The following is a 23,878-nucleotide window of genomic DNA, read 5'->3' on the forward strand; positions in this document are numbered from 1 at the left end:
GTCGTTCTGGATAAGAGCGTCTGCTACGGTAAATGCCTGCAATGTAATGTGCATAGATGCATTTTTCTCATTGTGGCCTGAGGGCACAAAGAGATTGTGAAATCTGATTGAACTTCAATGGATAAAAGCCCTGTTCAAAAAAAAAAATCAAACTGGTTAAACTTAGAAGCAAATGTTCACCTGCTGCCTTAAAAATGTGAGTAAACTCAACTGGAAGATAAGTTTTGTTTCAACATAAAAAGTTAAGTTATACAAGATGAAGAAGAGAGGGTCCCATATACGATTCGTACATTGGGGTAGTGCCTGTTAGAGAGCACACTTGTCCTGGGCCATCGGCACAGTGAGGTAGGGTGGCCAGTTCCTTTCCTCGCCACCTTACTTCCCCCAGTGTTTCCACCAGGTCCCCATTCACTGCTGGGTGGACAGGGAGCGAGCCCCAGATCCCCGTCGAGCCGAGGCTCGAACCGGGGACCGTTCGCTTAGTGGTCAAGCGCTCTAACCACTTGGCCACTTCGCCTCCCAAGTTATACAAGGTATTTAACTAAAGATCATTTGTTGTTTAAGTTGATACTCTGACTTAAAACAACTTACTATGTTATATTATCCATTCAAGAAAATGCACTTTATCTTGGCAAATAAACAGAAACTTCCTCACTGTTTCCACTCACACTATATTCACCTATATATGAATATAAGTGACGTTAAGAAAACGTTACCTATATTCATATCTATTACTATTTTAAATTAAGATTACTCATTTTTTTATTGTTTCTACTTGGATTTATTTCTCATCTTGTCTAATAATAGCACGTTTGCCAGTTTCCTTAAACCCCACATTGAATTACTTCTGAATCACGGTAACGTCTCTGTATTTCCCGGTATTTCCTTGGCTTCACCCCTCCTCCTCCTCCTCCTCCTCCTCATCCCACTATCCCTTTTTCAACTTATAACTTACAGACGTGAGTTAAATGAATATTGACAACCCAGACAAAACTCACAAGTCGTCAAGACAATGGATTACTTTAAGTTTAATTTTTGAGAACATATAAACTCGAGTTCAATATCCAAAACTTGTCTTGACAATTGGAGTTAAAGAGAAGAAATATGTTCATATAAATTAATGTGGTTATAATTTTTTTTTTTACAGTGATGGTATGATTTTGGTGGGAACAAAAGTAACCATTTGTATTTGGAAAATTCCTGGGGCTTGGCAGGACAACCCAAATCCAACCAACTACTAGTAAACTGAGCAGTTATTCAAAGTAAATCAAAGTATTAAAGTGTGTAGAGCTTAAAAACTGGAACTGGAATTTATATCAAATAAATTACAATCATAGCAAATAACATTAGTTTTACAATCTGTATCACAAAAAGGTGCCACTTAAAGTCCATCAGTGTTCTTACCTTTCAGTGATACCCAGTAGCGCTTCCACTTGCGCTTGGTTGCCGACTCCACCTTCTTGTTCTTCTTATGCACCAAAAAGTTCTTCACAGCCAATGCACCTGCCTTGCGTACTGTACCCTGTGTTGTCTCGAGAAACAGTGCCTCAGACAGGAAGGCAGAACTCGCTGTACCACTGCTTCTCTCATCACTGACGGCCGACCCTGCCTCCTCCAGGCTTTCACATGTCTGCCGTGAGCTTAACTCAAGTTCCTGTCGAAAGTTCTCATACACTCCTTGGCCTTCACCCAGCCGGTGCTCCCGATCCCCTCCTCCTCCACTGCTGCTACCACTGCTGCTCCTGACACTGGCTGCAGAGTACACGGAAAAAGAGGCTGACATGGCCTTGCAGCGACGTGACTGGGGCTTGGCGTCAACAGTCACACCATCAATGCCACTGTCTCCATATTCACTGTCCTCGCCTGCTGTGATGTCCTGTGAGCAAAATTAAGAACAAATTTTAATCCCTTTTAAACACTAATACAGTACTGGTACAATGACACTGTGAAACGTACACTTTTAAAAACATTCATCAGTTTGCAGGTTGGACTTATCAAGACTGGTGTCATGGTCACCAGACCACTGTACTAGAGTTTGGTCTCTTGGACCATAAATCTAAAGTGTTGCCTTTAGTTCTGGTCTTGACTGGCAAATGTCTCAGTTTTGTTTTGGTCTCAGTTGGTATGAGGGTACTTCAACAATTTCTCGGCTTTACCTTGAAACAAGGGGCGTAACTCCCATTTTGGGACATAACTGTATACTATAAAGAAGAAACCTTTATTTGTCACATGCACACTCAAGCACAGTGAAATTCATCCTCTGCATTTAACTTATCTGAAGCAGTGGACAGCTATGCTATACCACCCCATGTAAACCTAACCACAGGTCTTTAGACTGTGGGGAAACCGGAGCACCCAGAGGAAACCCACACAGACACAGGGAGAACATTCAAACTCCACAAAGAAAGGCCCCCGCTGGCCACTGGGCTCAAACCCAGAACCTTCTTGCTGTGAGGTAACAGTGCTAACCACTACACCACCGTGCCACCCATGCAGCAAGCCTTATATCACTGTCTATAAAAACTCAAATGAAAGAAGCAATCAAATAAAAAAGGAGAGGAACACTTTGAGTTGGAGTGTTGTTGCTCTAGGACAATGTGTCTGGCCACACAGAATGGAACTGTTGAACTGTTGCCCCATGCACCTTACTCACCTGACCTGGCACCATCTGACTTCTGTCTGTTTCCCAGACTGAAATGCCACTCACATGGTCACCATTTTCAGAGTGATGATGAAGTCATCCATGTGGTTGAGGAGTATCTGGAGGCTCAAGATGTGACCTTCTTCCGCAAGGGGATAGCGAAGCTTGAACATTGGTGGACCAAGTGCATTGAAGTATGTTGAAAAATAATGCAAGAATAATATTTCTCCTGTGACGTTTTCTGGGTGAGGCTGAGAAATTTTTGAAGTACCCTCATACAGTATGTGTCTTGAATTTGTCTTGTCTTGACTGAGACTGATACAACACTGTTTGTTTGTACCTACGTCTGTAATGAACCTAAATGCTTCTATGTAGCTTGCTACAACAGAAAAGTTTCAAGTAGAAGCTGTTTAAAAAGCAATCATGTTTACCCATCCAATGAATTCCTGAACAAGAGTGCTCTGAGAGCACAATATCCCCCGCTGGCAACTATGCCATAACTCTGGTAAAATGCGACTGACTTGAACAAAATTGCAATATACGTATTACCGTCATATAACAAAGAATCCTGTCAAGTTTCATGAAATTCCTCCAAAAATTGTGAGAGGAGTTGATTTCAGAAGGTGAGTACCCTTCTCAGGACAGACATTGCCACGACATAATCCCCCTTTGGGCCTTTCGGCCAGCAGGGGATAAAAATTGTGAGGGAAATTGATTTCAGAAAGCAAGCAAACCTTGATGAACTTGCCAAAATACAAGTTTGTTAATAATCAAGGGTAGAACTCTGGTAAAATTTGCCCAAATTAAACGAAATTTCAATATGCATATAACGGTCATATAACAAAGCCTTTTGCCACGTTTGGTGAAATTCTTCCACAAATTGTGAGAGTTGATTTCAGAAGAACGTACACCCTCATGAAATTATCAAAGTACAAGTTATTTAATCAAGGGTCAAAACTCTGGGAAAATTTTCACAAATGAAATTAAATTGCAATATGCCTATTACTGTCATATAACAAGGCCTTTTGCCAAGCTTCGAGAAATTCGTCCAAAAATTGTGAGAGGAGTTGATGTCAGAAGGCAAGCACACCTTCATGAAATTGTGAAAGTACAAGGTTGTTAATCAAGGGCCATAACTCTGGTAAAATGCGACCGAATTGAACAAAATAACAATATGCGTTATCGATATATAGCAATGCCTTTTGACAAGTTTCGTGAAATCCCTCCAAAAATTGAGAGGAGTTGATTTCAGAAGGAAAACACACTCTCATGAAATTGTCAAAGTATAATTTTGTGATTCAAGGGCTGTACCTCTGGTAAAATGTGACCAAATTTAACGAAATTACAATATGCATACTACCGACATATAACAAAGAATCCTGCCAAGTTTCCTGAAATTCCTCCAAAAATTGTGAGAGGAGTTGACTTCAGAAGATGAGCACCCTTTGAGGGATGGACGGACGGACATCGCCACGACATAATCCCCCTTCCAGCCAGCGGGGGATCAAAACTGTTTAAAACCCACTACTCTGCCCTCTTAAACTACAGAGATCACTCTGGTAATGCAGGACACTTAAAAAGCTGACAAGTAAAGGCAACGGTGGTCTATGAAACTGAAGAAAGTTTCACAAAAATCTCAGTATAGCAGATATGTAGAAGGCAGAACACTGTCATTGGGATCCTGTATTTTCAGGTCCTTTTATTCTTCTTACATCAACATTTAAGAAATAGAACAGCTCCTCATGATTTGGTCCTGATTATAAATTCTAGGATCCAAAGCTTATTACCATTACAATGGCATCAGATATTCAAAGAACACATCATCATTATTTCTTGATCAGTAAACGTTAATAGTAGTGGGTGAAGAAAACAAGCTTGAGGTCTTTCACGCTTTTTCTAATCCAACATTAAGGATAATTGAGCTATCTTTTATGATAATGATTTGAAGAGTCATACATACCCTTGTTATACTTTCCTTGATAATTGCACTTACTAGCTGTTATAAAATATTACAGTATTTTTTGGTACATTTTATCAACAGGAGTAACTATTGTACATCGTGTTAGTGGGCAATCATGTGTATTCTAAGGTACTTACGTGTGAAGTCTGTGCACGGCGTCCATGCATGCTGGAACACAGTGCCCCCTGTTGGCTGGGAGGACCTTCAGAAAGGCAGTGAGAGCGTCTACAGGGCAGTGTGTATGCTCCATAACCACTGCCTTCTTCCTCCCCTGGAGACAGCATATTATTGGTTATTCTCCCTGCTGTTGCCCTTTTGCTATCCCGCCTGTACTTGTAGCGATTCCTAGAGCCACGGTGTGTGGATGTCTTCTGGGTGCACAGCTCATCTAAAGAACTGGTCCTCTCACCAGAGTGACCATCATGTCCCCTGTTTAACTTTCCATTTTCAGGCTCAGTGGTGTGGATGATCTCCTCTGTGCTAGTCAACTGTTCCTGGCTGAGTTCAGACAGTGAGAACTCAAGCGAGTCTTCACGCCACATGTCGGCTGATTTGGAGCGCTTCTTGTTCTTAAAACTTCCACCTTCACCGAGTGGATCGTTCACCCTCTGTTGGTGCATCTTCTCTGTCACATTAAGGCCATCATCATCCTGTCCATCGCCCACCACTGTTTCCCCTCCGTCCTCCGAGCCTGGTGTGGTACTCTGTTCACCAGGTTTGTCATGAAAAGATACGGGCCGCAGATTCACACCACCCGGATCCACCCAGCCGTGTCCACTCAGTGCATCTGTCTCATTAAAGGGCTCCAAGCCATTCTCGCTTAGTGACTGAGGGATGCTGGGAGTGCTGCTTGATCTGGTGCTGGCTTCTGAACCATGGTGCTCCACTTTACCAGAGGAAATGTTGCGAGAGCGGCGTGAAGGCTTATTGGAGATCCGGAAAGAGTGTGACATGTGCTTGCGTGATAGGTGGTTTTGAGTCTCGATGTGTAAGCTCTGGTCTCCATTCTGGCTCTCTATATTTCCCATGGTTTAGCATCTGAGACAAACAAGAAACAAGTTACGATTGGCAATTTTTCCACTACATAACCTGCTATTGGAGCTGTTGTGAAAGGGAATGTGTTCTTCCCAGCTTTGAGCTGCCTCAATAACACATTAGCCCTTGAGCTCTCAAACCTGATTGACCAGCAAACTGTACATTCCTCCGACAATGTTACAAATGATGCACAAGCAAGTCACTAACTCCATGCACCACGTTCAAAGGGACCGGTTTCTCAGAGCATGTGTACTCACAAAGCACCTGCTGAGGTGAAAATCAGTGGAAAGCAAAAGAAGTGTCACCATCCACACACAGCTATCAGGGTGAGAAAGCTGCAGAGTGTGTGTGTAGAGTCTTAAACACCAGAAATATCTCTGATACACAACAGGATATGAAGCCTACTCACCTCCCACTTTAGCAACATTAAAATATATTTGTGTTTTGTAAGTATGCAAATGTCTTTGCTGTGGTATGCATACTAAGGGTACAATTTTGAACTATTAGGTTTTTTTTAAAGCAAAGTTAACAGATGATCAAAGTATTATAACCACAGTGATATTTAAAAACAAACAAACAAAAAACACGACTCTGACTATAGTACAAAAAAGGCCATTGTTGCTTAGGCTCTGGTCATACAACAGCTTGCGATGGGTTTGGAAATACTTGGCGATGAAAAATTGGTAGCATAGCCACCAATCATATGATGCACTGCGATTGTTTTCCAAGCTTCATGAGTTGTATTTTGGTGTGTCTCCACCTCGTGAGTGACCAAAAACATCGCAAAACATTTCGATGCATGCATTGAAATTTGGTGGTCATGTTCTTGTTGGCAAACTAAGCGGCGAAGACTCGCAAATAGGTTTGGAAATACTTCCCGAAGCTCGGGGAACCTTTGCTGAACCTCTTGAGAGGTACTTGCCTCGAATCCATGTCCCCGATGCTTGCAGGGGCCTTTGCAACACAGCGGTGAGGCATAGCCTAACTTTCACCAAGACTTGAAATGTGCATTTACATTTGGTGATCCTTTGCTGAGGTTCGTAATTTGTTGGGTGAAGGGTTCATGAATATTCGGCAAATGTTTGGCAATGGTTACACGACACATTTGTCGTGTAATCGTCACTGATTGGTTGGCATTGATGTCACACATTGTTGAAATCTATTAAGCAAGGCATCGGCGATCATTCGCCTGCCAGATGCCAATACGTACAAAACCCTCAAACATGCCTCCTAGGAAAAATGCCAGGTCTCCTCAAAAGAAAATGGTCAATTGTTCACTTGTTGTGTGACCACAACTTTTAGCTCGCCTGTACAAACTACACATCGCCATGCATCACCATCAAAATGCCTCATTTTCTTTGATAAACCATCGCAAAGCATCGTGAGCTATGGTGTGACTGTAGCCTTACTTGTTACTGCATTTAATATTAAAGCTGAAACTGGCACATCGCTTGTTAGTAATTTTAATGGTTCCTATACCACAACAATTAGTAAAATCAGAACCGATTTTGGAGGCTTGTGTGATTTCTTTCTGTGTTTTAAAATGATCACATTACCTGACTCAAACACGGACATCACTGGCATCTCCAAAGAGGGATGTCACTTTTCACACACCTCATGGTCATCAGGAGCTTCTCTCATACAAGAGGTCTGTGTAACAAAGAAAATATAGATATAAGTCATGTTGAAAGTGTAAATAATGGTTGTGAGTTAAATTATTGTTCTTTTAAAAAAAGTGGACAATAAATGGTCTTCAATTCTAAATATCACTCGAGGAATAAAATAGGGGAATGGTAAATGGCTCGCACACAATAATGAAGCAAACACACACACACACACACACACACACACACACACACACACACACACACACACACACACACACACACACACACACGAGCAAAAAAATCCCCTAATTTGACTGGGAAGAAAGACATCAGCCTTGTGTTGTAAAGTATGACCGAGGAATTATAGTGGACCAGCTGCAGCATTGGAAAAAAAAAAAGAAAAACTCAATTACATCCTTCTCAGTGCCAGCATGACTTCCTCTAATCCAAGGGAAAGTGGAGAGAGAGAAAAAGAGAGCATCAAAGTTCTCTCATTTTTCAGAAGGCAATAATAATAATAATAATAATAATAATAATACAACCCCGATTCCAAAAAAGTTGGGACAAAGTACAAATTGTAAATAAAAACGGAATGCAATGATGTGGAAGTTTCAAAATTCCATATTTTATTCAGAATAGAACATGGATGACATATCAAATGTTTAAACTGAGAAAATGTATCATTTAAAGAGAAAAATTAGGTGATTTTAAATTTCATGACAACAACACATCTCAAAAAAGTTGGGACAAGGCCATGTTTACCACTGTGAGACATCCCCTTTTCTCTTTACAACAGTCTGTAAACGTCTGGGGACTGAGGAGACAAGTTGCTCAAGTTTAGGGATAGGAATGTTAACCCATTCTTGTCTAATGTAGGATTCTAGTTGCTCAACTGTCTTAGGTTTTTTTTTGTCGTATCTTCCGTTTTATGATGCGCCAAATGTTTTCTGTGGGTGAAAGATCTGGACTGCAGGCTGGTCAGTTCAATACCCGGACCCTTCTTCTACGCAGCCATGATGCTGTAATTGATGCAGTATGTGGTTTGGCATTGCCATGTTGGAAAATGCAAGGTCTTCCCTGAAAGAGATGTCATCTGGATGGGAGCATATGTTGCTCTAGAACCTGGACATACCTTTCAGCATTGATGGTGTCTTTCCAGATGTGTAAGCTGCCCATGCCACACGCACTAATGCAACCCCATACCATCAGAGATGCAGGCTTCTGAACTGAGGGCTGATAACAACTCGGGTCGTCCTTCTCCTCTTTAGTCCGAATGACACGGCGTCCCTGATTTCCATAAAGAACTTCAAATTTTGATTCGTCTGACCACAGAACAGTTTTCCACTTTGCCACAGTCCATTTTAAACGAGCCTTGGCCCAGAGAAGACGTCTGCACTTCTGGATCATGTTTAGATATGGCTTCTTCTTTGAACTATAGAGTTTTAGCTGGCAACGGCGGATGGCACGGTGAATTGTGTTCACAGATAATGTTCTCTGGAAATATTCCTGAGCCCATTTTGTGATTTCCAATACAGAAGCATGCCTGTATGTGATGCAGTGCCGTCTAAGGGCCCGAAGATCACGGGCACCCAGTATGGTTTTCCGGCCTTGACCCTTACGCACAGAGATTCTTCCAGATTCTCTGAATCTTTTGATGATATTGTGCACTGTAGATGATGATATGTTCAAACCCTTTGCAATTTTACACTGTCGAACTCCTTTCTGATATTGCTCCACTATTTGTCGGCGCAGAATTAGGGGGATTGGTGATCCTCTTCCCATCTTTACTTCTGAGAGCTGCTGCCACTCCAAGATGCTCTTTTTATACCCAGTCATGTTAATGACCTATTGCCAATTGACCTAATGAGTTGCAATTTGGTCCTCCAGCTGTTCCTTTTTTGTACCTTTAACTTTTCCAGCCTCTTATTGCCCCTGTCCCAACTTTTTTGAGATGTGTTGCTGTCATGAAATTTCAAATGAGCCAATATTTGGCATGAAATTTCAAAATGTCTCACTTTCGACATTTAATATGTTGTCTATGTTCTATTGTGAATACAATATCAGTTTTTGAGATTTGTAAATTATTGCATTCCGTTTTTATTTACAATTTGTACTTTGTCCCAACTTTTTTGGAATCGGGGTGTAATAATAATAATAATAATAATAATAATAATAATAAACAGAAGGTCAGTGGCATACTTGCAGAGCAGGTCCAGGATACAATCAGTAAAAGACTTAAATATATAACTGTAAACTCAAAAGTTATAGACATACATCCATATAGTGCATACCAACATATATCTACAAATATGCAAATACTGGGTCCATTTCCACTCACCGGCTGCTTTATTAGGAACACATGTACACCTGCTCATTCATGCAATTATCCAATTACCTATGTGGCAGCACTGTAATGTACTGTATATAATTGTGCACATACATAGCAAGGGCTTCAGATAAAAGTTCACATCAAACATGGGAGAAACTTTCAAAAACTGCTGCTCTCTGGTTTATATAGTTTTCTCTGACCTCTCTCATCATCAAGGCATTTCCAGGCACAGAACTACCGCTTACTGGGACGGACACCCCCCCGCGCACACACACACTATTCTGTGTAAACTCTAGAGTCTCTTAGAGACTATACATAAATAGTTGGATAAGGTTCATCAAAGGGGGGTCTTGTGGAATTCCTTTTACAGTTAAAGGGCTACAAAAGAGTTTGAGATCCTGGGACAAAATCTGGATCATATGCTGGCCTCAGAAATGCATTATCGAGCTCATTAGACTATCTGAAAGTAGATTATATGAAACTAGGCCACCAACTAGATAGCTGTCAAACATCAACATTGTGTCGCTGTATTTAAAGGTAGACTGCCTTTCAGATTTTTCAAGTCTAGGTCATAAAAAGAATTTTCCCTGACACCCAATTATTTTTGTTTAGTGTACTGAAAGCTACTGAATTTGAATCAGACTTCCAATTTTATTCTTTTTTTAAAAAATAATAGAACAATTAATGAATTTAGGGCCACGTGGCCCTAAATTCTCCGCTATTTTTTCTTGCTTCATCATGACCCAATTCAAGATACTATGTCATACATTACATGGTGGGCTTTCCCTGCTTGCGCAAGGCATTATGGGATAAAAATTTGAAACAGGAGAGGAAAATGGAGGATGCGAGTGAAACGTGAAAGAGCGACTACAGTAACGGAAAGCGAGAAGAAAAGACGTTATGTTGGAAAGGAAAGGACCAGACTAATAAATATAGGCGGTCAGCGAGCACCTCGGTGTGATCAGCTGTTTGTTTAGCAACAGAATGATGGAACCGTCAGGGTAAACCTGTGCATGCGCACACCGGACTTCCTCTGTCTGTTTGACTGTGAGAAAAAGTGAGCGATTTCATGGACATTATTTGCTAGGGAATCCCCTCAAATTAAATAACTTCCCAGCCACAGAATGGCCTGTTTTTTTTTTTTTTATATATATATATATAAACATATATCACGATGACCAAATTTCAGAGGGAACTAAATTTCACCGATTTTATGAAATCGAAAGGCCGTCTAGCTTTAAATAAATATGTGAAAATATTGTGAGTATTTAATTGTTTGCCAAACTTTCAGAAACTTCATGTCACACTAATTCATTTTCAGCTTTTAAACTTTCATCAATCAAAAATTAAAGTTCAGTTGGAGGCTGTGAACAAAGAGAGAAAAGTAGAGAGCAGAGGTTGTGTTTTTGTGTGTTCATGTGTGAATGTGCTCTCTATGGAGTACTCAGTGTTTCCCACGGAAGCAGTGTGTGTGTTTTGTGGGACGGGATGAAGTAGAGAGTTGTCTGGATCATGTTCTACTCCTCTGTCACTAATGAGAGAGAGAGAGAGAGAGAGAGAGAGAGAGAGCGAGCATCAAGGTTCCATTACATAGCTTTCTGAGAGTGTGGAGTCTCTCTCTCTCTCTCTGTCTACATGCACTGTAGCAGTCAACCCTGCTGTATCCTTACATAAACTTGATTTGGCCCCTTATCTCCACCCCGCTACACTTCACTCTTCTTTCCCAACCTCTTCTACTCTATACAGCTATTCCTTCCCTACTGTATTTGCTCATCTGTCACAACAACTGGAGGAATCTCCACAAAAGATGAAGATCTCAACCAGATCCCAGGGGGAAACCAATGGACTGATCAACATGGTCATTTATCACAGTGATTCCTTTGTAAACTGAAATGTCCCCCCCGGCATAAATTGTGATTCACCAATCCAGTGAAACTCTTAGGCATGATTTTCACATGAATTCATCAATATACCATATTTTAAGTCTCATCCTGTATCACAAAGCCTGCCCCCTTTTCATTTCCTTATCTCTATAGTTTAATCTTCCCTCTATCTAATTCTGTTTGTCTCCAGTCTTTCACTGGCGTGATTTGACTGATGCAGATCAGTGTGGGCATGAATCAGAAACATCAAATCTCTCACCTAGGCCTTTCATAAAAACAGATTTTAGTTATTTAAATGAAAGGGAAATTTGCTCACAGTTATCTGGGATATATTAAAATCATCAAACAAGAGAAATAATCCAAGGCGAATCAAATGAACTCACAGCCATCAAACGTGTTTTCTCTCTTTCTCTCACCCTTCTCATTCCTGTTAGGCTGCTGTGTCCTTCTGGTGCGATTAAACAACAAAAACCTGTTATAAATCTCACTATCCTGCCAGAGGGTCTCACAGAATCGTAAAAAGCTCTGTAGAAGAATAGTGAAAAAACCAATAAGAAGGAATTTCATATATTAGAGTTAGCCTTTTAAGTGTTGTGTTTAATAAAAAGCAAAGAGCACTCAGGACCAACAAACTATACTGTATAATAAAACACTTAACACAGATAATGTGAAGGTTGCACAGATACAGTATATAGATTGTGCTTAGATTTAACAATCTTTTGATGACTCAAGGAATTCTGATTAAATCTATCCTTAAACTACGACAATGAACAACATTCAGTCTAGTAAGAAACTAAGGTTTTTGGAATTACATAACAGGAATATATTGACCGTGTCTTGCGAAAGTATTCATCCCCCTTGGTGTTTTTCCTGTTCTGTCGCATTACAAGCTGGAATTAAAATGGATTTTCGGGAGGTTAGCACTATTTGATTTACACAACATGCCTACCACTTTAAAAGTGAAAATTGTCATTTTATTCTGACACAAACAATAATTAAGATGAAAAAAAAAAGAAATCTGGAGTGTGCAGAGGTATTCACCCCCCAAAGTCAATACTTTGTAGAACCAACTTTTGCTGCAATTACAGCTGCAAGTCTCTTGGGGTATGTCTCTATTAGCTTAGCACATCTAGCCACTGGGATTTTTGCCCATTCCTCAAGGCAAAACTGCTCCAACTCCTTCAAGTTAGATGGGTTGTGTTGGTGTACAGCAATCTTCAAGTTATACCACAGATTCTCAATTGGATTGAGGTCTGGGCTTTGACTAGGCCATTCCAAGACATTTAAATATTTCCCTTTAAACCACTCCAGTGTAGCTTTAGCAGTATGTTTAGGGTCATTGTCCTGCTGGAACGTGAACCTTCGTCCCAGTCTCAAACCTCTGGCCGACTCAAACAGGTTTTCCTTCAGAATTGCTCTGTATTTAGTGCCATCCATCTTTCCTTCAATCCTGACCAGCTTTCCTGTCCCTGCAGATGAAAAATATCCCCACAGCATGATGCTGCCACCACCATGCTTCACTGGAGGAATGGTGTTCTCAGGGTGTTGGGTTTGTGCCACACATGGCATTTCCCATGATGACCAAAATTTTAGTCTCATTTGACCAGAGAATCTTCTTCCATGTGTTTGGGGAGTCTGCCACATGCTGTTGGGAAAAGAAAAAAGCAATGGCTTTTTTCTGCCCACTGTTCCATAAAGACCCGCTCTGTGGAGTGTACGGCTTAAAGTGGTCCTATGGACAGATACTGCCATCTCCACTGTGGATCTTTGCAGCTTCTTCAGTGTTATCTTTGGTGTCTTTTTTGCATCTCTGATTAATACCCTCCTTGCCCCGCCTGTGAGTTTTGGTGTGTGGCCTTCTCTTGTCAGGTTTGCAGTGGTGACATACTCTTTCCATTTTGCTATAATGGATTTAATGGTGTGCCGTGGGATATTCAAAGTTTTGGATATTTTTTTTTATACCCCAACCCTGATGTATACTTCTCCACAACTTTGTCTCTGACTTGTTTGGAGGCTCCTTGGTTTTCATGTTGCTCGCTTAGTAGTGTTGCAGAGTCAGGGTCCTTCCAGAACAGGTTGATTTATACAGACATCATGTGACAGATCATGTGATACTTTGATTGCACACAGATGGATCTTAATCAACTAATTATGTGACTTATGAAGTGAATTGGTTGGACCAGCTCTTATTTAGGGGTTTCATTCAAAAGGGGGTGAATACCTATGCACACTCCAGATTTCTGTCTTTTCATCTTCATTATTGTTTGCGTCACAATAAAACAACAATGTTCACCTTTAAAGTGGTAGGCATGTTGTATAAATCAAATGGTGCTACCCCCCAAAAAATCCATTTTAATTCCAGCTTGTAATGCAACAAAACAGGACAAACACGAAAGGGGATGAATACTTTTGCAAGACACTGTATGCTCACTTCTTCCTCCTGTTATCAAAAAATCTCTGTAGAATAATATATATAATTTTTTTTAATTATTCCTTGTTCATGATCTATACACTCACTAGCCACTTTAATAGGATCATGTTCTTGATTCTAAGATTTCTGTTCTTGGCTGGCAGAAGTGGAACCTCATGTGATTTCTGCTGTTGCATGCTGAAATGCTTTTCTGCTCACCGCAGTTGTAAAGAGTGATTATATGAGTTGCTATATCCTTTCTGGCAGCTTGAACCAATCTGGCCATTTTTCTCTGACCTCTCTTATCAACAAAGCGTTTGTTCCCACCCACAAAACTGTTTTTTTTGTTTTTCACACCATTCTGTGTAAACTCTTGAGACTGTTGTGTGTGAAAACCCCAGGAGATCAGCAGTTTCTGAAATACTCAAACCAGTCCATCTGGCTCAATCCAACACCCATGCCATAGTGAAAGTCACACTTTGAGAGCACAATTTTCCCAGTCCGATGTTTGAAGTGAACATTAACTGAAGCTCTTGATTTGTATCTGCATGATTTTATGCATTGTGCTGCTGTCGGGATTGGTTGATTAGATAACTGCATAAAACAGCAGGTGTGTTGGTGTTCCTAATAAAGGGGCAGATGAGTGGATATAATAATATGAGGTAATACTTTCAGTTTGTCTGTATATTTCTAGCCATCAGATGGCATTGTTAATGATTTTTAGACCGTTGGACAGAATTGCTATATAAAAGCCACGGAGCACACTAAATGGTCAGAAAACACAAAAACACATCTCCAGAAACCCTTGCCTGTTCTAGAACCAAAATACTGAGGCTAATTATAGTCCAGGCACATTGTTATTATATATTTACAATGTTATTATTTGATATAAAGAGTGTATTTGGGGCGGCACGGTGGTGTAGTGGTTAGCGCTGTCACCTCACAACGAGAAGGTCCGGGTTTGAGCTCCGTGGCCGGCGGCGAGGGGCTTTCTGTGCGGAGTTTGCATGTTCTCCCCGTGTCCGCGTGGGTTTCCTCTGGGTGTTCCGGTTTCCCCCACAGTCCAAAGACATGCAGGTTAGATTAACTGGCGACTCTAAATTGACCGTAGGTGTGAATGTGAGTGTGAATGGTTGTCTGTGTCTATGTGTCAGCCCTGTGATGACCTGGCGACTTGTCCAGGGTGTACCCCGCCTTTCGCCCGTAGTCAGCTGGGATAGGCTCCAGCTTGCCTGCGACCCTGTAGAACAGGATAAAGCGGCTACAGATAATGAGATGAGATGAGAAGAGTGTATTTGAGTTTTTATCCCTGTGCACTGTATTTAGATTTATTAGAGGTGCCCCCCGTTTATAAGAGACTAGGCTTTAATCAGAACTCTGACAGTGTGTGCCGATGCTCTTGCTATGCAGTGACTAAATGGATGTGATTTATGTTTTATTACTTCCCTCTGTTTTTTCTTTAAAAGCATACAAAAAGGTGATTAGATGAACAAAATTTACACAAAATGCTACAGAGTTGACAGTAGGACTAAAGCTTTTACCTACCGGTATGAGCACCTGCAGTTTAATTAGGAAATGAAATTCAGTGACTAAAAACAAACACTTCATTTTAGTTTGTGTTTTGTAATGGAGTCTGGTTTTGAAGCGACTTCGGGCTGCTGATTTTACATCTGTTTTGAAAAGTGCTCACTGAAACATCCGCTCATAACCCATGAAAATACCAGGTGTGAGCAGTTATTGTTATGATCTGTTTCAGATGATCAGATCAAAAGTGGACAGTGCGAAGTACAGGTCTGAATAGGGCCTGAGTGATTGGATCACAAGACATATTTGAATCTGTTCAGACCTGTATTTAGTACCATCCACGGATACTATTATCAAGTCTGAATGGGGCCAAGAAAAAGGGAGGTACATGTAAAAAAGAGGTAGGAAGATAGAAAAGAGGAGAGAGAAAAGACGTGTCCATGTCTATGTTTTCATCACAGCTTGCCACGTCTGCTACCTTTCTTGCAAGCCTTCATAGAGTATCTTTGTGAAACTTTAATCACAGGTGCTTAGCAGGAAGCCTACCTCCTCCGTACTCTGTAGGATGTGCTGATCTGAAGTCTGTTATTAACACATGCACACAAACACACACAGATATACACACACATACCACCTCCTACAGAAAAGCACTAGAGCTGTAGTATAAGTCATCACACGCTGAATCAGTGGCCTTTCCGTCCTATCAAGGAAGAACAAATCTGAATCCACCCAAACCGTCCTTATGCAACATGTTGAGATTGATAGGCTATGCAAGTCATTTGTTGTTTCCTCAAAGTCTCTGCACGATGGTGACCAGATTTCTGAAAAGAAAACCGGGGACGTTTTCGGCTCAGCGGTGAAAATATCATTAAAGCATGTCATGTTTCAATCTTTGTCATAAAAAAGGGGGAACATTTCTGATTTTCATGTATTTTGATCATGCGTTGCATAAAAAAGTGGGATTTTCCTCACTGAGTGCACTGAAGGCCGATTCTGCAACCGCTTTACGTAGGTTAACATTAATTAAAGACAATGTGAAAATCTCTGGTATGGGTACATAGTTCACTCTATTTATAGACTCTTAAATTGTAGGCTAGCTGAAACATATGTTTTAGACCCATGAAATGAAATATAAATTAATTACCATATATGCAACTTGTCTTCTTTCTGTTTTGTCCCGTCACTCTTTTTACTCTTTTAATTTCTCACTCTTTTCCTTCCTGTCCAATCTTTAACAATAAATAGTCCACTATTATACAAAATACTTATTCCTACCCTTATCAAAAAGAAGTATGCTTCAAGTTAATTTTATTAAGTATGCTTAAGTAAAGTTAAAGTATATTTCCTTAAGTATACTTTTGTGTACCAAATATACTGATATCAATGTACTTACAGTATACTTGTAAGTAAACTAATCTAATACTTCTTGGGACTAAATTGGCCCACTTTTAGTTTATAGAAAGTATACTTTAAGTCTAAGAGAAGTAAACTCTGCGTACACAACTAGTATTTTTTATTTTGTACTGCAAATATACCACAAGTAAACTTATTATACTAATAGTTTACTAGTTCTATACTTGTAGTCGACTCTTTAGTTTACAAAAGCATATTGGAAATATGCTGTTTTATACTTCTAGACCACTTTTTAGTTTACTAAAGTACACTTTGTAGTATACTGGAAATATACTCGTTACATACTTCTAGTCCACTTTTTAGTTTATGAAAGTATACTTTACAGCATATTGGAAATATACTATTAGTTACTGGTTATATATATCTAGTCCACTTTTTAGTTTTGAAGTATCCTGCAGTTACCCTTCTGGGTATACTATTAGTTTTCTAGCCCGAACCCTTACCTCATGCACACTACCAGTAGACAACTTTTTGTTGTCTACTGTGTTTTGTACCTTAAGTTACAATGAAGTTATAAAGGTACGAATTCACAAAATAACAACACATACTCAGGATTAAGAACATATTCATTTTCTTTAAAAATCAAAATTTAAAGCAACATTGTATTAAATGCCAAAGTATAAAAACATGGCAATGACAACTGAAATTGACATCCAAGCTCTAAAGAAAAATAAATAAATAAAAATAATAATTATCCCACTCAGGAGAAAAAAAAAAACCTTATATGGAACCATAGACATACCTTAGAGTCAACAATGCTGAAGCACAACTACAGGGCAAGTACACTTAAAGATAAGGCACAAATATTTTAATACTTTATTACACTTTTGTTAAGCATATCTTGATCAAAATTTTAAATATAAGCTTACTATACTTAGACTTTTCTGTATACTTTTCAGTATAAGCCAAGTATATTTGGCTTAAACAAATGAGACAAAAATATTATACTTGGTCATTTATTTTTTGAGGAAAATGATCCAATCTTCTATATCTGTGAGTGGCAAAAGTATGTGAACCTCTAGGATTAGCAGTTAATTTGAAGGTGAAATTAGAGTCAGGTGTTTTCAATCAATGGGATGACAATCAGGTGTGAGTGGGCACCCTGTTTTATTTAAAGAACAGGGATCTATCAAAGTCTGATCTTCACAACACGTTTGTGGAAATGTATCATGGCACGAACAAAGGAGATTTCTGAGGACCTCAGAAAAAGCGTTGTTGATGCTCATCAGGCTGGAAAAGATTACAAAACCATCTCTAAAGAGTTTGGACTCCACCAATCCACAGTCAGACAGATTGTGTACAAATGGAGGAAATTCAAGACCATTGTTACCCTCCCCAGGAGTGGTCGACCAACAAAGATCACTCCAACAGCAAGGCATGTACCGTAATAGTCAGCAAGGTCACAAAGGACCCCAGGGTAACTTCTAAGCAACTGAAGGCCTCTCTCACATTGGCTAATGTTAATGTTCATGAGTCCACCATCAGGAGAACACTGAACAGTGGTGTGCATGGCAGGGTTGCAAGGAGAAAGCCACTGCTCCCCAAAAAGAACATTGCTGCTTGTTTGCAGTTTGCTAAAGATCACGTGGACAAGCCAGAAGGCTATTGGAAAAATGTTTTGTGGACAGATGAGATCAAATTAGAACTTTTTGGTTTAAATGACAAGTGTTATGTTTGGAGAAAGGAAAACACTGCATTCCAGCATAAGAACCTTATCCCATCTGTGAAACATGGTGGACGTAGTATCATGGTTTGGGCCTGTTTTGCTGCATCTGGGCCAGGACGGCTTGCCATCGTTGATGGAATAATGAATTCTGAATTATACCAGCGAATTCTAACGGAAAATGTCAGGACATCTGTCCATGAACTGAATCTCAAGAGAAGGTGGGTCATGCAGCAAGACAACGACCCTAAGCACACAAGTCGTTCTACCAAAGAATGGTTAAAGAAGAATAAAGTTAATGTTTTGGAATAGCCAAGTCAAAGTCCTGACCTTAATCCAATCGAAACGTTGTGGAAGGACCTGAAGTGAGCAGTTCATGTGAGGAAACCCACCAACATCCCAGAGTTGAAGCTGTTCTGTACGGAGGAATGGGTTAAAATTCCTCCAAACCGGTGTGCAGGACTGATCAACAGTTACCGGAAACGTTTAGTTGCAGTTATTGCTGCACAAGGGGGTCACACCAGATACTGAAAGCAAAGGTTCACATACTTTTGCCACTCACAGATATGTAATATTGAATCATTTTCCTCAATAAATAAATGGCCAAGTATAATATTTTTGTCTCATTTGTTTAACTGGGTTCTCTTTATCTACTTTTAGGACTTGTGTGAAAATCTGATGATGTTTTAGGTCATATTTATGCAGAAATATGGAAAAATTCTAAAGGGTTCACAAACTTTCAAGCACCACTGTACGTATTACTTTATTAAGTATATCTCTGATAAGTAAATAAAAAGTAAACTGAAAGTATACTCTCTTATTTTTAGTTTAAAAGAAGTATACTAGAAGTACACTTAAATAAACTTCTTTTTTGTAAGGGTATTGCTTGCCTGAATTTTGCTTATTCAAATTTACCTCAAAACATTGATCAGAATAGTAACTTTTCAGGCACAGTGATATTTTTTGGAATAGGCAAGGGATAAATTTAATGAATTACATGGCTTTCAGGTAAGAACCTTCAAGGAGGTAATGCCAGAGATCAGAGCCATCACTGACAAACATTTCTAACATTATGGTGAATTGAGTTGTAGCAGTTACATCACAAAAAATAGAATTTTAACCCACTAGCAGGAAAAACTACTGCCAAAACGGTACCATGAACAATGCCAAATATAGCCTATACCAGTGTTTCTCAACCACTGGGCCGCGAAGCGCTATCTAGTGGGTCGCAAATTTTTTTCAAGTTTGAAGCCAAATACTAAATAGTTCAGGATGTCGTAGTGTCCCAAATCTGGTAGCTGGTTTGCTATACACTTTTCAAGTGGAATAAATACATTTGTGGGTAAATTAAGAAGAACAAGCCTTTATTTTTGTTACATTCCTCCTCTACATTTAAGGTGGAGAGAGAGAGAGAGAGAGAGAGAGAGAGAGCATGCGCATGCACGCATACACACACACACAGACAAAGAATAAATAAATATGTTTGCAGGTAAATATATGGATCTGTGATGCATGCATGATGCCTGCTGGAAGAGAAAAACAGGGCGGATTGAGAATCGAGCAGCCGTGGATTGTTTACACCGGATACTAAAACTTGTAGCATTCTAGCAACCATCTCAAAGACGCGTACAAAAAGCCCAGAAATTCCTCCTTACCTGGGCATAAACGATACAAGATTTATCTTGTATTGTCCTGATTTCCAGATCTTTAACCCAGCCACATATAAAAAGTTGTACTCCTCCATGCTCTTCCAGGTTTTCATCTGTCTGTCTGTGTAGAACGATGTCTGCAGCACCAGGTAGTTTGAGATGTCGGGGAACTCAACAGATGGATAATTTTCCAACTCATAATGAATGAATGAATGAATGAATGACTTTATTCAAACATGATGAGCTGATAAGCAGAGCTGGTGGGGTCGTGTATGTACAGATACAAATAATTACAAATACAAAAGACTAAAAATATACACCATCTTAAAAAACAAACAAACCCAAAAAACTTTAAAATCTCTAATCCCTTTTGACTGAGAATGCCCTGCATGCATGATTTGACTTCTGGCACATCCATACAGTTTTAAATACAATACCTACATTAAAAAAAATGTATATATATATATATATATATATATATATATATATATATATATATATATATATATATATATATATATATATATATATATACATATTTTTTTTTTGTATTTATTTAATTCCTGGGCTCCCATCTGTAACAGGGAATCTTGTTGCATTCCATTAATGCACTTTACAATAGATTATTAGTTTCTAATAGAATAGATGAGCAAAAATAATTGGGGATCTTTTTTAATGTGCCCCAACTCATTACAAGTATGAATAAGTGGGCCATAAAGCAGAAAGGATTGAGAACCCCTGGCCTATACCATCTGAATATATTTCCCACTGACAGAATTTATCTATATTCTAAAAAAACCGTAAGATTACAATTATCTGATCCTTATAACCTCCCTGGTATCCTTTTGAAATCCACTGAGGCATACAAATAATTCCCAATCTCCCATAGCCTAAATGAGTAGCCTGAATCAAACTGTGTCAAAATTATACAATGACACTTTGGGAACATTACCATAAACCTACAGCTTTACATAGCCAGCTACTCTGAGGGATAACACATCAATTTGTGTGTAAGTTAGCGTATGCCGTTGAACTCTTACAATTTTACCTCAGCTGGATTTCTGTTACAGCAACGCTACATCTAGCAACAACTTCAGCTGAGTGATTGGCGCTGCACTGAGCTTTCTCCTGCTAGCATTAGCCGCAGTAGGTTACGGTTTGTTAGGTCAACTGCTACATCTCAATACAGTGTGACAAGCAATGTTATGTCATATACAACATCACAAAATATAGATTACACATTTAAAGGAGAACTGAAGGCAAATTTTTTATTATCAAAATTCTATTTATCTCATCTTACTAAATATAGGAATGCATTTTTGATAGCTATTCGGTCACTGCTATAGCAAGTTATGAGTGTTTGAAATAGGCTATGTAATATATCAGTCCATATGTCAAAGCAATGGCCATCAACGAGCTTCGTTGAGACCTGTGCGAGACTTCGTAGGACAGAAGTAAAATGTACAGCGGAAATCAAAGTGACCAACATCTGCCAACGTTGTCAAAAGACACACGCGCCCTCCTTCGAATGCTGATGTAATCAAGCCGGAAGTTTTGTTTGTTTTGATAGCAATCAGGAAAGTTTGAAAAAAGTAGGCAGTAATTGTCATTTAAACTTGTTTTTGTGCAATATTTCATTTGGAAAACAGTTCTCAAAATGGCGGCACTGACACCTGGCTGAGACTTCACATTTCGAAGTCTCGCACAAGTCTCGTGAAGATCGCGCGGATAAGCGACGCCTGCCGTGGACCAAACGAACTAAATTCAACATGGCTAAAAACCAAATAGGCCGATAAGTATAATATTTAATTGCAATTAGTTGCCAATCCGAGTCATGATATAAGGTTACTAAAACCGAAAACATAATTGAATAACACGTTAATTAAGAAATAAAGCAAGTTTAAAAATGACCTCGGTTCTCCTTTAAAGGCTAAATAACATAGATGACAAACAATGGCACTTAAGCCTACAAGAAAAGACTATGGTTCACCTGTCCAGGAGTGGATGATGCAATCTGTCAAAGCTGAATGAATGACTTTAGTTTAAGCAAAGATTCTAGTGCTCCACTGAAAAGTTGTTCCTCAGCTCCACCAATCAAAATACTGGAAAGGCTATCGCCAGAGGTGTTCTAGAATATCTCTGCTTAAAGTGATCCACAAAACAATATGCGAGGTGTCTGCTGTTTTGGTCTTTTTTTTTTCGGGTCTGTCGGTCATGGTTAAAAATGGGGCTGTTTCTCGGGACAGCTCCAGTTGGGGACAGGCCACCAAAAAACGGGGACTGTCCCCGGAAAACGGGGACGTCTGGTCACCCTGCTCTGCACCCCTCTTTCTGCCATTTCAAAGGAACATGATGATCACCCAACTCAAAATTCAGCAGGCTGAGTCTACAGGCTTTGTAGAGAAAGAGCACAGGATAATGGGATAATGGAAATGAATGACTCCAGCAGCCCCTCCCCCGTATCTGATGGCATATTTTGTGAGAAGAATAGACTCCATGTGGAGTAATGTCGAGGGGGTTTGAGAGGAGGTCATCCCTGCCCCCCAGCTCGAGTGGAGGTCAGTGTTTCCCTCCAGCTCTTCATTCCTCCTCATAGTACCGCTCCACTTCAGCTGCAACCTCAGATCAATACGGACCTTCACCAAAAATAGAGACTCTTTACTACTCTTCCCTAAAATGTTCTCTAACATCCTGTACACAGTTGCCTCACATTTAACTGCACTGAAATAAACGAATTAGCAACAGCCCTGGATATGAATCATTCAGACAGGTTTCTTAGCAGCTGGGGGAAAGCCACAAACTCACAGTTATTATAATCCTCCCTTTTCTCGGCTGTAAGAGCCAGCTCGCAGTGATGACTGTGGAGAGAAGTGATGAAATGAGAAAGGATGCAGAGAAAAACAGCCCAACCAGAGACAGAAAAAAATTGCTGTGGGGGAAGACGCAGACGGAACTGCATATTCCCACTTCTACTTCAGTTCCAGTTAGTCAAGCGCTTAGTCTTTCGTTCTGGGTTGTTTCGGTTAAGGCCCGGGGCAGCGAGTTGGGTTAGAGAACTCCCCTAAGCCCACTGGTAGAAAGAAAGAGAGAACAGGGGGAAGAAAGATAGACAGAGAAAAGGAGACAGGGTGTTCTATTGTTCTCTGAGCTCCAGTCTGTGATTCAGGGTCCGTATTCAGCACGGCACTAGTCTAATTGAGAGAGAAGAGACAAATGATGAACCCAACCAGGACACACAAAGCTGCATGTTATAGTGCTGAGTCATTAAGGAACAAACATTCACACTGTGTCTTAGTCAATCTTACAGCCAGTGGGTGTTTATCTTTCATTATTTTATAGATTTACTGCGAAGTAAATATAATCTGCTTTCCTTTGTTGGTTGAGGTTAATTTAGGGAGCAGCAATCCAGTTCTTAAAACCATTTCAGTCCTTGATGAAATTGTTATTACTCTTGCAAAATTGGAACTGCTGAAACGTTGTCTATAATTTTGCTAAATTGCACATTATAGCAATGATTAGAATAATTTAACCCATTCTGAGCACATTCAGTGCTGTTCTAGGAAACTATAAGACAATATAAATCACCTCCAAATCACCTGAGAGCCTGACATTACTAGTACTCTACTATTGCTATAACAGAAACTTATTATCCTGAATTCTGTTCAAGACTATATAGAAAATATTTTGTGCCACTCAATGTATGAAATCTATATTGAGGATCAGAATATCAGACGTTTACATACACTCATGAACCCCAATTCTTC

At 39.7% G+C, this 23,878-nt stretch overlaps 1 protein-coding gene across 1 annotated transcript in view; it reads right to left on the minus strand.

The window, feature by feature from the left end:
* Nucleotides 1-23,878, minus strand: part of tiam1a (TIAM Rac1 associated GEF 1a) — a 178,012-nt gene that overhangs the window by 113,986 nt on the left and 40,148 nt on the right. Inside the window, exons 2-4 of the mRNA XM_060908541.1 lie at nucleotides 7,193-7,286; nucleotides 4,739-5,639; nucleotides 1,405-1,876 (exon numbers count right to left, since the gene is read on the minus strand). Of these exons, the coding sequence (XP_060764524.1) occupies nucleotides 1,405-1,876; nucleotides 4,739-5,629 (1,363 nt within the window). The 5' untranslated portion in view covers nucleotides 5,630-5,639; nucleotides 7,193-7,286. The remainder of the gene's footprint in view (nucleotides 1-1,404; nucleotides 1,877-4,738; nucleotides 5,640-7,192; nucleotides 7,287-23,878) is intronic.

This window comes from Neoarius graeffei, chromosome 25 (assembly GCF_027579695.1).
Source record: "Neoarius graeffei isolate fNeoGra1 chromosome 25, fNeoGra1.pri, whole genome shotgun sequence".
Lineage (NCBI taxonomy): Eukaryota > Metazoa > Chordata > Actinopteri > Siluriformes > Ariidae > Neoarius > Neoarius graeffei.